Here is a 13,009-nt window from a genome sequence, read left to right as displayed (position 1 = left end):
TTCAGAAGGCTTTTTATGTAGATTTCCTTTGCAATGTTCCATCCAACAACTTACAAGCTTTTTATAGGGATTTCATAGTCCCTAACACTATTATGTACAAACTACAAACCTCAGGTTATGATTATACATCGAAGGGGTACACCGTACACGCCACAAAAAGTGTTCAGTAACAAACTACTTGTGTAAATGGACATCTCGAAGGACTGAAGCAACGCGAAACCTATACAACTAACTAACTAGCAGAGCTCTGGATTTTGTCAATTCATCATAACTCATACTATGAGCGAAAAAAAGGGAAGTTTTCGTGCATGGTGTTGAAAATGAGTACCTGATGTCTGTGTAGGTATCATGACTCAACATCACTTTCACTTTCTCGGTGACATGCACAGGGTTCAACAGCGTATGACTATACTTTCAGTCTTCTTGTGTTGTAGTCATCCATATCACAGTTAGATCGAACATTGCATAATGTCAGTCTCACAAAGCATAAATTCTGTCATCGGAGTTGTAGTCATCCATATCAGAGATATTTGCAGAGTGAGACCATGAGAAAGATTTGCTCCCACTTGCTCTTCTGATACGCCTTTGAGAATCGCTACCACAAATGCCAAAATGCTGTCGGAAAACAAAGTAGCACAAGCTAACGAGAGTTCCAATGAGAATTGGTGCACCAAGTACAGTAATAGTGATTGCCATCCACGAACTTTTCCTCCCTACAACAACAAAACCAACAGCTAGGAATGCTCCACAGGTACTAACGCAGGCTGCCCACATCAACTTGTTCACGACTGAGACGATTTGTTTCTGAGCTCTAGTATCCCAGGCAACAAGAGTAATCTGAACAACAACAACAGCGAGAGATATAAAGAGAGAAGTAGCATTCAGGAGGCAGAACACGCGGAATGCAACAGTATCAGCAATTCTGGCCTTTCCTGCTTCGGGTCCAGTCTCCACATATTGGCCTGGCAAGCTGAATATAGCGAGAAAAGCAATAGACGCAAACAAAACAGCAACCACAGTCACAGAGTTAATCGTATTCTGAACAGCTTCCCTATGAATCTTCCTAAGTTCTTTGGCAATACCAGAAACACGCCTTCGGGTCTTTTCATTTTGTATAAGCTGGGATTGCACCTCATGCTTAATGTCACTTACGGTCCTCTTAAGTTCTGATGCTTCATCAAATTGACCCACAAATCTGGCATGTTTTGCACCAGCCTCAGTCAGACCTTCCTTAATTAACAATGCTGAGTCCCCATATTGCAGTTTGTCTGCCAAGTCCATTGCAGTTTCCTTTTGATTATTAATTGCATTGACATCAAGGGGTGTGTAACAGAGGAGAAGGCTTACAATCTGAAACAAAGACACATCATGAGGATATGAAAAATAAAAACCAACAAAGGTTATGTAGGAAAATACAATGATGGTTATATCACAATCATATAAAGATGATTTGGTTCATTATGCCAGCTATTGGGATGCTAACCTTCTTTTGGCATAAACATAATCTTCTTGTTGCTATTTTGCGCAAACTCAACTTTTAACATGAGAAATGGAGAGAAAATTAAAATCAGAGGAATTTTCGTTCAACTTGCAAAAGATGATGAGCAATTTGGGCTATTTCCAATATGTGGAAAGGTTAAAAAAGAGCATTATCATTTGCTCCGACACATGTTTAGCACCAAAAGATGTGAGTGCTGACTGTTGAAGCGGACCATATAATTAGAATACTTAAAGTGCCTATCCATTGAGAAAGCTAGAGCAAACCCAATTGCAGTATGTGAAAATCAAGGAAAACTTTGTGGGTTTAAGAATAATTCAAATCATCCTTATTCTAAAGGTACATTGTTTAATGATCATTTTGTTGTTGTTCACTCGCTTCTTCATATTTCTTGGTGGAACATTAGGTGCATTGTATTCTGTGTTGGAATGTATGTATGTTATGCATTTTAGTGTAAAATTATACACCATTAGCAAGTTCATAACTAAAAAAAATTACCTAAAAAATAGAAAAATAAATCAACAAAAAGAAAATAGAAAAAAAGAAAAGAAACAAGACAACAAATACCGGCTCAGCCGCCTCTTCTTTTTTTTAGGATGAAGGTTCAGCCACCTATTCTAATCACCCTTTGCTTCGATATAGCTTTATTGAAATTCAAACGCATACCATTTGATGATTAACTTAGCCTAATTTACCAAAAATTAAAAATCCGGTGCACCATACATACTACTGCAAGGATGAATGAAACATCTAGTACTAAACAGGAATGAGAAACGATATAGAAGCTCCTTCTATCACATTCTTTTTTTAAAAGAAAATAAAATGAGCTCCCTCTATCACATTCTTCATGAGTCATAGAATAGTTAAATATTATAGTTACTGTTTGAGCATATTTTTGTTCCATAGGCTAAATTAAAGTTAGTAGACTGATAGCAAAAATGACGCCATTTCTTCCTTCTTGGTGGAGTTACTTTGGACTACTAAACAGTGCAATCAAATATTGAAAAACTTGCACACTTTATGTTCGTATATTTGTTTCCCAAATGATGTCACATATCTTGGTGTGTTAGGCTGGACCCTTCATGAAAAATTTGCAACCTACGCTACATAAATCACTAGGATGTTTTGACTTTTGAGTTCCTTTTCAACTTTGTAACTTCATGATACACTTAGATGATGAAACAATATTACAAGATTCTTATCATGAGTTTTTATTCATCCCTCAAATTGTTAGCATTCATTTTTCACTAATGTGAAAAACTTGCACTTCCTATCAAGGGTCCCAAAAGAGACCAAAATTTTATGGGAAGCCGTAACTGTCTTCTGATTGTGTTCCAAAACTATGTTACCTAGACTCAACTATCGATACATACTGGATATGGGTGATTATGGCGGCTTCAATATGCTGATCTCTCAGCGTGGTCGACGGCTTTTTTATGTAAAGGTTAGGATTGGTCATTGCAGAAGTTCAGCGACCTCATTTGTTAGAGAAGTCAAGCAGTTCAAACAGCTCCTTGTAACATGGCTTGGCAAGCACCTTTTAAGTTTACAGTCAAATATTACAAACAATAGTTTTCTGGTAGGGTTCAACACTAGAAAACTTTGTCTACCTAATGTAGCAACAAAAACATGATAAAAAAATATAATTACTTGGACTCCCAAATTCCATAACATGGATACCACATAGTTTGGGAAAGTCTTATGGTTCTAAATTCTAATATTTGTCTATTGTAAGTCTTATTCCCACATGCTTTGTGTGTGTAACAATGTAAATGAAGGTCTTAGTTGCCTTTCACTAAAACATATTTCTCTTATTTTATTTGCTCTTTTTCACTTTTCGTCCTTCTTTTATAACTACAACTACTCCCAATACTAACAGTCATCCTTCCCGGTTAAAATCTAACCCCTATTTTGTGCAGGACTCTGCAGCAGGTAATATTTTTCTTTGTTTTAGTTCTACATCATTTTCCCGGAAACCTATCTAGCATAAACCTCTTTTTGGAACGAAGAAAATGCATTGTTCAGGAACTTGAGTGCTAAAGAAATATAACCTCGACTTCGTGATCTAGAAACGTTAGCAGATCTTCTATGTATTCAGAATAGCAAGTATGATGCTATAACCTTTGGAAAATAAATAGAAAGATACCTGGGGGCGACATTTCCGTGTGGCTATATGCAAAGCTGTGTTTCCCTTCTTGTCACGCTCATTCAATATTGACCTGTCAGTAGCCAACATTTCCTCCACTACAAAGGTATCATGACCCTTAACAGCCATATGAAGTGCGGTTTGGCCCTTTTTATCTTTGATAGATATTATATCTGGATCTCGGTCTATGAGTGCTTTCACAATATGCAGAAGGCCATACCTAGCAGTTGTGTGCAGTGCAGTTTTTCCATTCTTCCTAACAATTCGTATGGAGCTCACATCTGCATCTAAAATAGCATTCACCACATCCAAATGTCCCTTGACGGCAGCTGAATAAAGAGGGCTTGTGTTTGAGGAGTTGCATACTTTACAAAGTCCAGGCCACATGGCCAAGAGTTCCCTCACAATACCTGTAAATGACAGCATATGTGTTATACGGTCAAACATCCTCCAAAACATACAAACATTGGACTAGTAAGGTATACTCAAGGCACGGCGGTAAAGGCCAGGGCATAAGAATTTACAATCGAGCATGTCAGCTATTTCTTCACTAGCTCTCTCTAAATTTCTCAAGTAAGGAACAACAATAGAAAAATAAGTCCTATTATCGACTACTGCAATAACGTAGGCCCAAGTTGTTTGAGATTGAGAATTAGTTGATCAATTGATCAATAATAGAAACACAAACATCACCACTATCCTTAAAAGAATAAAAAATATCACAAGTGCCTGGATCCAATACTTGGATTGTCTATGGTCTCAGAAGATCATAGACAAAACCTATTACACAAAACTTAAAATTCATGGTTTCGCTTCAAGATTTCTGTTAAGTTGACCTTATCATAATGAAACATTATAGATACTCTATTTGAGCATTGCATAGTTGATCAACAAAGCCAAGAATAATGATTAAACACCCCCACCAACCCCACCCAAGGACGAAGGTAGACTATAGCTAACAGGTCTGGCCAAACCTGGTATTTTTGGTCCTAACTTTGTATTTGTTAAGAAATTTATCCAATTTGTACGAATTATTAATTTAGAACCTACTAAACTAAAAGTACTTAAATCCTAAACCTATAAGCTTCAAATCTTGGCTCTGCATACTATAGCTGGCATCAAGGACTAAACTTAAAATTCATGGTTTTGCTTCAACATTTCTTTTAACTAAATTCACCTTATCATACCCACCCGTCTCCGCCCTATTTGAGCATTGTTGATCAACAAAGTCAAGAATCGTGATCAAACCCCCATTCCCCCACCCGCCCTCCACCTAGGGGCGGAGCTAGACCATAGCTTACAAGTCGCTTCAACCCAGTATTTTCAGTTCAAACTCTATATTTTTCTTAAGAAATTCATTCAATATGTACAAATTATTAACTTAGAACAACAAGAACATATCCAATGTAATCCTACTTGTGGACTGAGAGATAGCGTGTACACAGACTTTACCCTACCTACTAAATTGACCTTATCATACCCACCCAACTCCACCCTATTTGAGCATTGTTGATCACCAAAGTCAAGAATCTTGATTAAACCCCCATACTCCCACCCACCCTCCACCCAGGGACGGAGCTAGACTATAGCTTACAAGTTGGCTTAACCCAGTATTTTTAGTTCAATCTCTATATTTGTCCCAAGAAACTCATTCAATATGCACAAATTATTAAACTTTGAACAATGACAACAACATACCCAATATAATCCCACTTGCAGTTTGAGGGATAAGAGTGTACACTGACTTTACCCTACCTACTGAATTGACCTAATCATGCCCACCCGTCTCCGCCCTATTTGAGCATTGTTGATCACCAAAGTCAAGAATCGTGATCAAACCCCCATTCCCCCACCCACCCTCCACCCAGGGGCGGACCTAGACTATAGCTTACAAGTTGCTTCAACCCACTATTTTTAGTTCAAACTCTATATTTGTCTTAACAAACTCACTCAATATGTACAAATTATTAAACTTAGAACAACGACAACAACAACATACTCAGTGTAATTTCACTTGTGATCTCGAGATAGATTGTACATCCTAATATCCTAAGCCTATAAGCTTCAAATCCCGGCTTCACGCCCTCCAAAAATCAGATCACAGAATACTAGTACATCAAATCACATGACAAATCAAGAACATAATTCACAAAAACATACAAAAAAAAAAAGAGCAAAGAAAATATACCCAAGTGTCCACTTTTTGCAGCAACATGAAAAGCATCAAAATCAGCTTTTGACCTAATCATAGCAGTTTCCAAATTACAAAATCCAAGCAAATAACTCACAATCTCCTCAAAATTATTTGCAACAGCAATATACAAAGCAGTTTCCCCTGCATCATTCTGTAAAGCCAACAAAGAAAATAGATCCAACCCATCATTCTTTATAATGATTTTGAGAGACTCAAGGTCTCCAGATCCAACTGCTGAGAAAAATGATTGATGGGTTATCAACCTCAATGACTTTGAGTCCATGTACACTAAAAAAATTCAATCTTTAACTTTTTTTTCAATTTTTTTTGAGAAATTCCTATCTGGGGTTTCTCAATCTTGAGTAAAAATTGAAAAATTTGTGGATTGATGAATTTTTTTTGTGTGCAAAATAAAGTATTTTGAGTATAATTGATGTTTAGTAGTTCATCAATGGTGGAAAAAGAAAGTAAACAGTTGAAAATGGAATATAGATAAATAATTGCGGGTATTTTAATTCAACGCTATAATGACTTTTAAGGGCCGTGTGGGGTTTTTCTTTTTTTTTTCCCAAGTAGTATGACTTGGGTTACTTTAAAGTCGTCTTGTATTTGAATATTGGCTCGAGATATTTTTCTATCACGAAAAAAAGATAGTAATGTTATATGTTTTTGAATTGATAACCATCTTTTAATTAATTAATCCTTTTTTGTCTTTCAACACTAACGAGGAATTGCATATAAATTTTCATATGTTATTTATTGACTCTGTCTTTCGATATGATCTTTAAGCCCAAAATCACCTTTCGTGGATAAATATTCTCTAAACTTGATTAATCCTATCTGCTTATTTGTTTCAAATAGATATTAATAATTTTATGATTCCACTTTGAGTATGCGTAAGGTGAGATATTTCAAAAAGAATCTATTCTCAATATGTTTGATAAATATAGTACAACGTTTGTTTCATTATATAATTAAAGTTTATTTTTTAAAATGTGTTTGATATTTGAATTAGAGTCTGACTAAATTCAAATCGCTTATTGTAGAGTTGATTATTAGGGCAACACATTCGATATATATTCTTTAAAGATCTTTAATTAAGAGTGTAAGGATTTAAATTATTTCACTGTGATTTAATTGTTTTTTAATTATTTTCTATAGATTCACTATGATATGAAACAACAGCTTTTTTACTTTTACTTTCTTTATTTGATTCTTTAGACTATTAAAATATTTTTAGGAGTTGCATAATGTGTTTTATAGGTTGTCAATGTGTATTAATGTAGAGTATCGAATCTTTTAATATCAATAAAAAGTGATAATAGGTGACTTGATTCCTGAATTATTACATAAAATATTATCAAAAAGAGTGAATAGATTAGCTTTGAAACAATAAAAATATTAACTTTTAAAGTAAAATAAATAATTTCTTATTTATCTTAAAAGAGAATTGTTAAAAAAAAAGTGATCAATATTATTTAAGCTTGTTTTTAAAGTATAAACGGTCCATTTATTTCTGCATAGCTTTTTTTCGAAAAGCCTTACGTTTCCTGAATAAATGTTTTGGTTCCAATAACCAATAAAAGGATTACTTATAGTAATTAATTTATAACTAACTCGAATATTTTTTACTCAATTTCAGAAAAAACAAACAAAATGCTCAAAAATATTGTTTTTGGGAGAATGGAGGGAAACAAACCAAACCAAACGCGATAGATTTGATCATATAAAATATGAGAAAGTCATTTCAAATAGTGTAAAACCAATTTTTTTTAATTGAATGAGACGTATAAAATAAATCATATCGATAAAGATACCTATTAACTACTACTATAACTTGAGTAGCTGTACATAGATAGTTAATTTGGGGTTTCTATATTTTTATCTTAGACATTTTGCATAACTATAAATCATTTCATTAAAAGATAAAAAAAAATTCAAAATTAAATAATACTTTTTAATTAAAAAAAGGTGATATATTTTCTTTGAGAAGAACTATATAGTACTATAGCATGACCATATCATTAATATAAAAAGTACACCTACAATATATGGGTATCAATATAACTCTCAATATTTTTTAGGCTCTCTTTTCTATGGCATAAAAATTAAGGTTTTACATTGTGGCATAGGACCAACATGCATAACATGATTGAGGACCATCATTGATCGACTATTGATTGTAGTCTCATGTTATTCTATCAATGCGAAAACATTAGAGATATATATACTCTCAATATTTTTCATGCTTAATTTCTTTTCTGTCGCATAAAAAAATTAAGGTTTTACATTGTGGCATAGGACCAACATAACACAATTGAAGACCCATCATAGATAATTATAATTAGTTCATTTATAATTAGAAGATTAGATACATATAATTAGTTCATTTATTGATTTACCTACAAAATCTATTTCGTATGGATTTATATGTTCCCTTTCTATTACATTAGATTGTTAAACTTCATAATAGTCAAAACCAAACGACGAAGGACGTACTCTTAGCAATTATTACCACTAGCATGTTCAATACACACACACATATATATGCAACAAGTCGGCCGGCCAAAGAGAATCAACTAGTTTAGTTCTGATCTGAGTAGGCTCATAATTAGGGAATACCCTAACCTTGGGAACCGGGGCCTGGCCATCCTTCGTTTGCGATCGACGTTCCGGCTTTGTTCGTCGACAGCTGAATGTTTCGATTTGATTCGATTCATGATCACATCCCAAACCTTATCCCTGTACCAAGATATTTCTATAATTCCACTTTTCTCCTCAACTACCTATTCAACTCACATTTAAAGCAGGTGTCATTAATAAATATTTCCTATATATTACCCCTATACCTACCGTATTATATGCTCCTCGCTATTATTTTTGCCAACAACTCTCATCCATTCTCTTTGAGTGACAAACATGATGCGGCGCTCTATGCCTTTGTTTGCAACTATGTTACTCTTGCATATGGTTCTCTTTGCTAATGGTAAAATTCTTTCTATAACTTTTCTTAATTTTCATTAGTTATAACGTCACAACTTAACATGTTCGGGACTGAAGCGTACCTAATTATATTTTTATTATATATATTCTCTTTATTTTCAATTTATATGACATGATTTTCCTTTTAGCTAGCTTAAAAGAGGAATGACATACATTTCTAAAGTTGGAAACTAATAACCATGCATGCACTTCTCATTTTACCTTTTAATATAAATATTATGATATATTTAAGAGATACTAAAAACAAAGAATTTTTCCACCTGTGAATTAGTAGAAAATTTGTGCTACAAAATGTGATATTTTCACTTATTTCTCTGTCGAATCAATTCACTAGAAAAATATATGGCCAGTAGGCAAGAGATTCTCACTGAAATAGTGGAAAGCCTCTTAATTTTTTCTTATCATAAAAATATTATTATCTTTTTTTTCTCACCGATTCAATCAAACCATATGTGAGAATAGCCAGCTACTGAACATTTTACAGTGGGATCACAAGTTTTAAATAGTCAAGCGCATGTACCAAACTATTTACATGTTATAAGCCTTCTTAAAATGTAGAATCTAGAATCTTAACAGGTTAGCTGGCTATAACAGATAAAAGTGTAAAAATCTGATGGTATAAATATTTCTTATATTTAACGTATATAACTAAAATTCATAATAAAATATGAAATTTAAAGTTAAATTATTTCTAAATATAGAAATGGAGCCGGTGGAGGCAAGAATTTGCCAGTCGATCGACGAGCCACCGGTTCAAAGGATTGTGTGTTAGAAGCAGCAACTGCGCTTCAATTTGCAACACTGAGGGATTCCCTGATGGCAAATGCGAAGGCTTACGCCGCCATTGTTTTTATAAACGAAGCTATTAAAACATCTATCTATCTGTCTATCTATCTATATTTATATCTATATCTATATCTATCGATATGAATAATGTGTAACATGAAGCTAGGCTATTGTATTAAGTATTGTTAGTACGGTTGAAGTATTTGGCCAGGTTAAAAACTACTTGTATTGTTGTTCTTATGGAGATATGTGTGTTCATCTCAAACTTAAGTTTAGGATTTAATTATGCGCCTTTACTTTAGTTTTTGAAATTATCTTTCGTATCATACTTATTTCAACATATACATGTATTTTGGATACATGTCAGTCAAATTAGGTGTAATTTATTTTAGACACACTATATTTAAACGTTATTCGTATATATTCGGAATACACCAATTAACTCTCCCGGTCGCCTTTCTTGGGATGTGAATCGATCGGGTCGGTTTATCGATTTTCAATTTTTAAATATTCTAAACCCAATAACCAAATTAATAAGATACTTTTATTTATAGATTTTTGATTTATCAGTTTTTGTACTTAACCGTTCGATTTTCGATTTATCAGGTTTTTGGTCCTTAACAGTTCGGTTTTCGATTTAACCAATAAAAACATACTCATAAATTAAATCTATGACTTCTCCAACAATTTGGTGCGACAAGATAGTAATGTAGCTTTACATAATGCTCATAAAATAGAAACAATAGTAACTAACACAAAATGTACTATACAGGTACAATATAAATAAAAATAACTCGGACAATAATGTGAATTAAAGATTAAAAGGCAAGCATAATAACCAATAAGATACTGATATTAATATTTAATATTTATATAAGGGCAAAGTAGTAAATTACTACCGTCTTAATGGGTTATCAATTTTTTTAATAACCCCATATTACGCTCCTTTACTTTAGATTTCGAAATTACCTTTCGTATCACATTTATTTCACCAGATACATGTATTTAGTATCCTCAAATACATATATTTTGGATGTATACAGTCAAATTAAATGTTATTTATTCCAAAAATATTATATTCCAGTGTGATTCGTATATATTCAGAATACAATATTTGTTGTTTTGCGTTGTGAATGGTGGGGCTTTACTATCTCAATCATACACCTTCATGTGACCATTTTTTGTATTTATCTGCTTTTTCAGTGTCGGCAATTGAATAATTAAATTAATTCCATTTTCTTTTGAAAATATATGGTACTTTAATATTCTTCAAATATAAAATCAACTTTTTTTTAAAGATAATTATTAACAAGAAAACTGAAACTTGTGACTTTCCAATTGGGTTTTAAATCTTATGTCATGTAAAAGAATAGTTGGAAGTTGGAACAATAATATTTGTGCACTTAACTTTTCATTTTTTTATTGGTTAAAAGTATATTTATATTTTATAATAAATTAATTTTAAACTTTTTATTTTATTATTAATAAAAATGATTTATATTTTATAGTCATAAAAATCTATATTTCCTTTCAAATCACAAATCTATCTATATATATATATATATATATATATATATACTAGATAATGTTGCCCGTGCTATGCACGGGCCCAATAATATAAATGGTATGTTTTGGGGCTAATAATCGAGTTTTTGAAGCGATGTTTGCGTGGATAAAGAAATAAGTTTTTTTTATCACAAACCTGTACTTTCTTTGACGCTATTTAAGGCATAATAAGACTACCCACATACAACATTTTTGAAATATTTTATGTTGTCAATTATCATGATTTATAGTATTTTTATGATAGATTCACTTCAAGAATCAGTGGAATTTTTTGTATTTTTTTCAAAACATATTTTATATTGTCAATTATCATGATTTATAGTATTTTTACGCAGTTTTTAAATATAAAAAAAATAAAAAAAATAAGACAAATAAATTAAAATGGACCCAATAAATGTTATTTTTGTTGTCTCAATTTATGTGACACAAATGAAATTTGGAGAGTCATCCAAATTTTCATATTTTAAAAAAAAATGTTTTAAGTTATTAATTATTGTGATTTATAATATTTTTATGTAACTTTGCAAATAACGTACATTACTGGTCACTTTGTCCTAATTTATGTGATATGGATAAAATTACAAAATTAACCCTTTTAAAATGTCTTTCAGATATTTTAAGTTGTTAATTATTATTATTTATAATACTTTTTTGGTAATTTTAAAATGATATGTGTTATTTTTTCTGTCCCAATATATGTGAGCCTGATAGAATTCTGAGAGTCAACATATTTTATTATATAGCTTTTAAATATTTTAAATTGGTAATTATTGTAATTTTTAATTCTTTTTAAGTCATTTGTAAATGATATATGTTGCTTCCTTGATTGGGACTTTTGCATTTGTGACATATATATATATATATATATATATATATATATATATATATAGAGAGAGAGAGAGAGAGAGAGAGAGAGAGAGAGAGATATTTGGTGCCCGTGCCAGCACGGGCCCAATAAATATTAATTTTTTTTGTTTTAATTTATGTGATATAAATGGAATTTGAAGATCAGTCGATTTTTTATATGTTTTCTTAAAAATATTTTTGAAGTTATTAAATTGTTGTGATTTATAGTATTTTTGCGTTAGGTTTGAATAATATAGGTTACTCATGTTTCAATTCACGTGAATAATCATAAATATTTTCAGTTGTTAATTTATTGTGAATTCTAGAAATTTTGACGTTATTTTTAAATAGTACATGTTACTTATTTTATTCCAATTAGTCAACCAAATTTCTTATATGATTTAAAAATATTTTTAATTGCTAATTATTGTGATTTATAGCATCTTTCGTGTAACTTTTAATAATATATAATTTGTTCAAATTCATATGACAATGATAAGATTTCAAGAGTCAATGCAATAAAAATTTAAATTTTAAAAAAAGTTGTACCTCTAATATATTTTGTAGCTAAAATATACTCTCTCCGTCCACTTGTATTTGTCATGTTGCGCTTTTTCAAAGTCCATTTGACGAATTTTCAAAGTTAAATTAGATTGTATTAATTCGATATTTTGAACCAAAAATTAAAATATGCAAAATCTATACAAAAAGTACTATAGATTGTAATTTTTTGCCTATAAATATGATGAAAAAACACATTGTAAAATATTAGTTAAAATTCTTATAGTTTGACTCTAAAAAGGAAATCATAACAATTAAAAGTGCATAGAGAGAGAGTAATAAATAGGTAATTAAATTTCAAGAAGTTTAAAATAAAAGGTTGAAAAAAAGAATTAGATAGACAACATATATTAAAAATTGAAAACATATAAATAATAAATGGTCCCAAATGAGGTCAAACTTTTCGGCT

General features: G+C 31.6%; 1 protein-coding gene across 1 annotated transcript; it reads right to left on the bottom strand.

Annotated features, from left to right (window-relative positions):
- Positions 1–6,345, bottom strand: LOC125813146 (ankyrin repeat-containing protein At2g01680). The gene is made up of 3 exons (XM_049492633.1): positions 5,833–6,345; positions 3,645–4,054; positions 1–1,350 (listed from the first exon to the last, which is right to left on the bottom strand). Exons 1-3 carry the CDS (start codon positions 6,119–6,121, stop codon positions 478–480), a joined length of 1,572 nt encoding a protein of 523 aa, XP_049348590.1. The 5' UTR covers positions 6,122–6,345; the 3' UTR covers positions 1–477.
- Between the last annotated feature and the right edge of the window lie 6,664 nt (positions 6,346–13,009).

This window comes from Solanum verrucosum, unplaced genomic scaffold, assembly GCF_900185275.1.
Source record: "Solanum verrucosum unplaced genomic scaffold, falcon-dt-bn FXZP01000236.1, whole genome shotgun sequence".
Classification (NCBI taxonomy): Eukaryota; Viridiplantae; Streptophyta; class Magnoliopsida; order Solanales; family Solanaceae; genus Solanum; species Solanum verrucosum.
This window is presented reverse-complemented; position numbering and strand designations above follow the sequence as displayed.

What these genes read in the sequence shown, in the direction of transcription:
- LOC125813146 (XM_049492633.1), bottom strand. Translation starts at nt 6,121, where the DNA reads ATGGACTCAAAGTCATTGAGGTTGATAACCCATCAATCATTTTTCTCA. An exon ending in TGCAAAAAGTGGACACTTGG is followed by an intron (nt 4,055 to 5,832) that starts GTATATTTTCTT and finishes TGTCATTTACAG; the next exon opens with GTATTGTGAGGGAACTCTTG. An exon ending in CACGGAAATGTCGCCCCCAG is followed by an intron (nt 1,351 to 3,644) that starts GTATCTTTCTAT and finishes TCTTTGTTTCAG; the next exon opens with ATTGTAAGCCTTCTCCTCTG.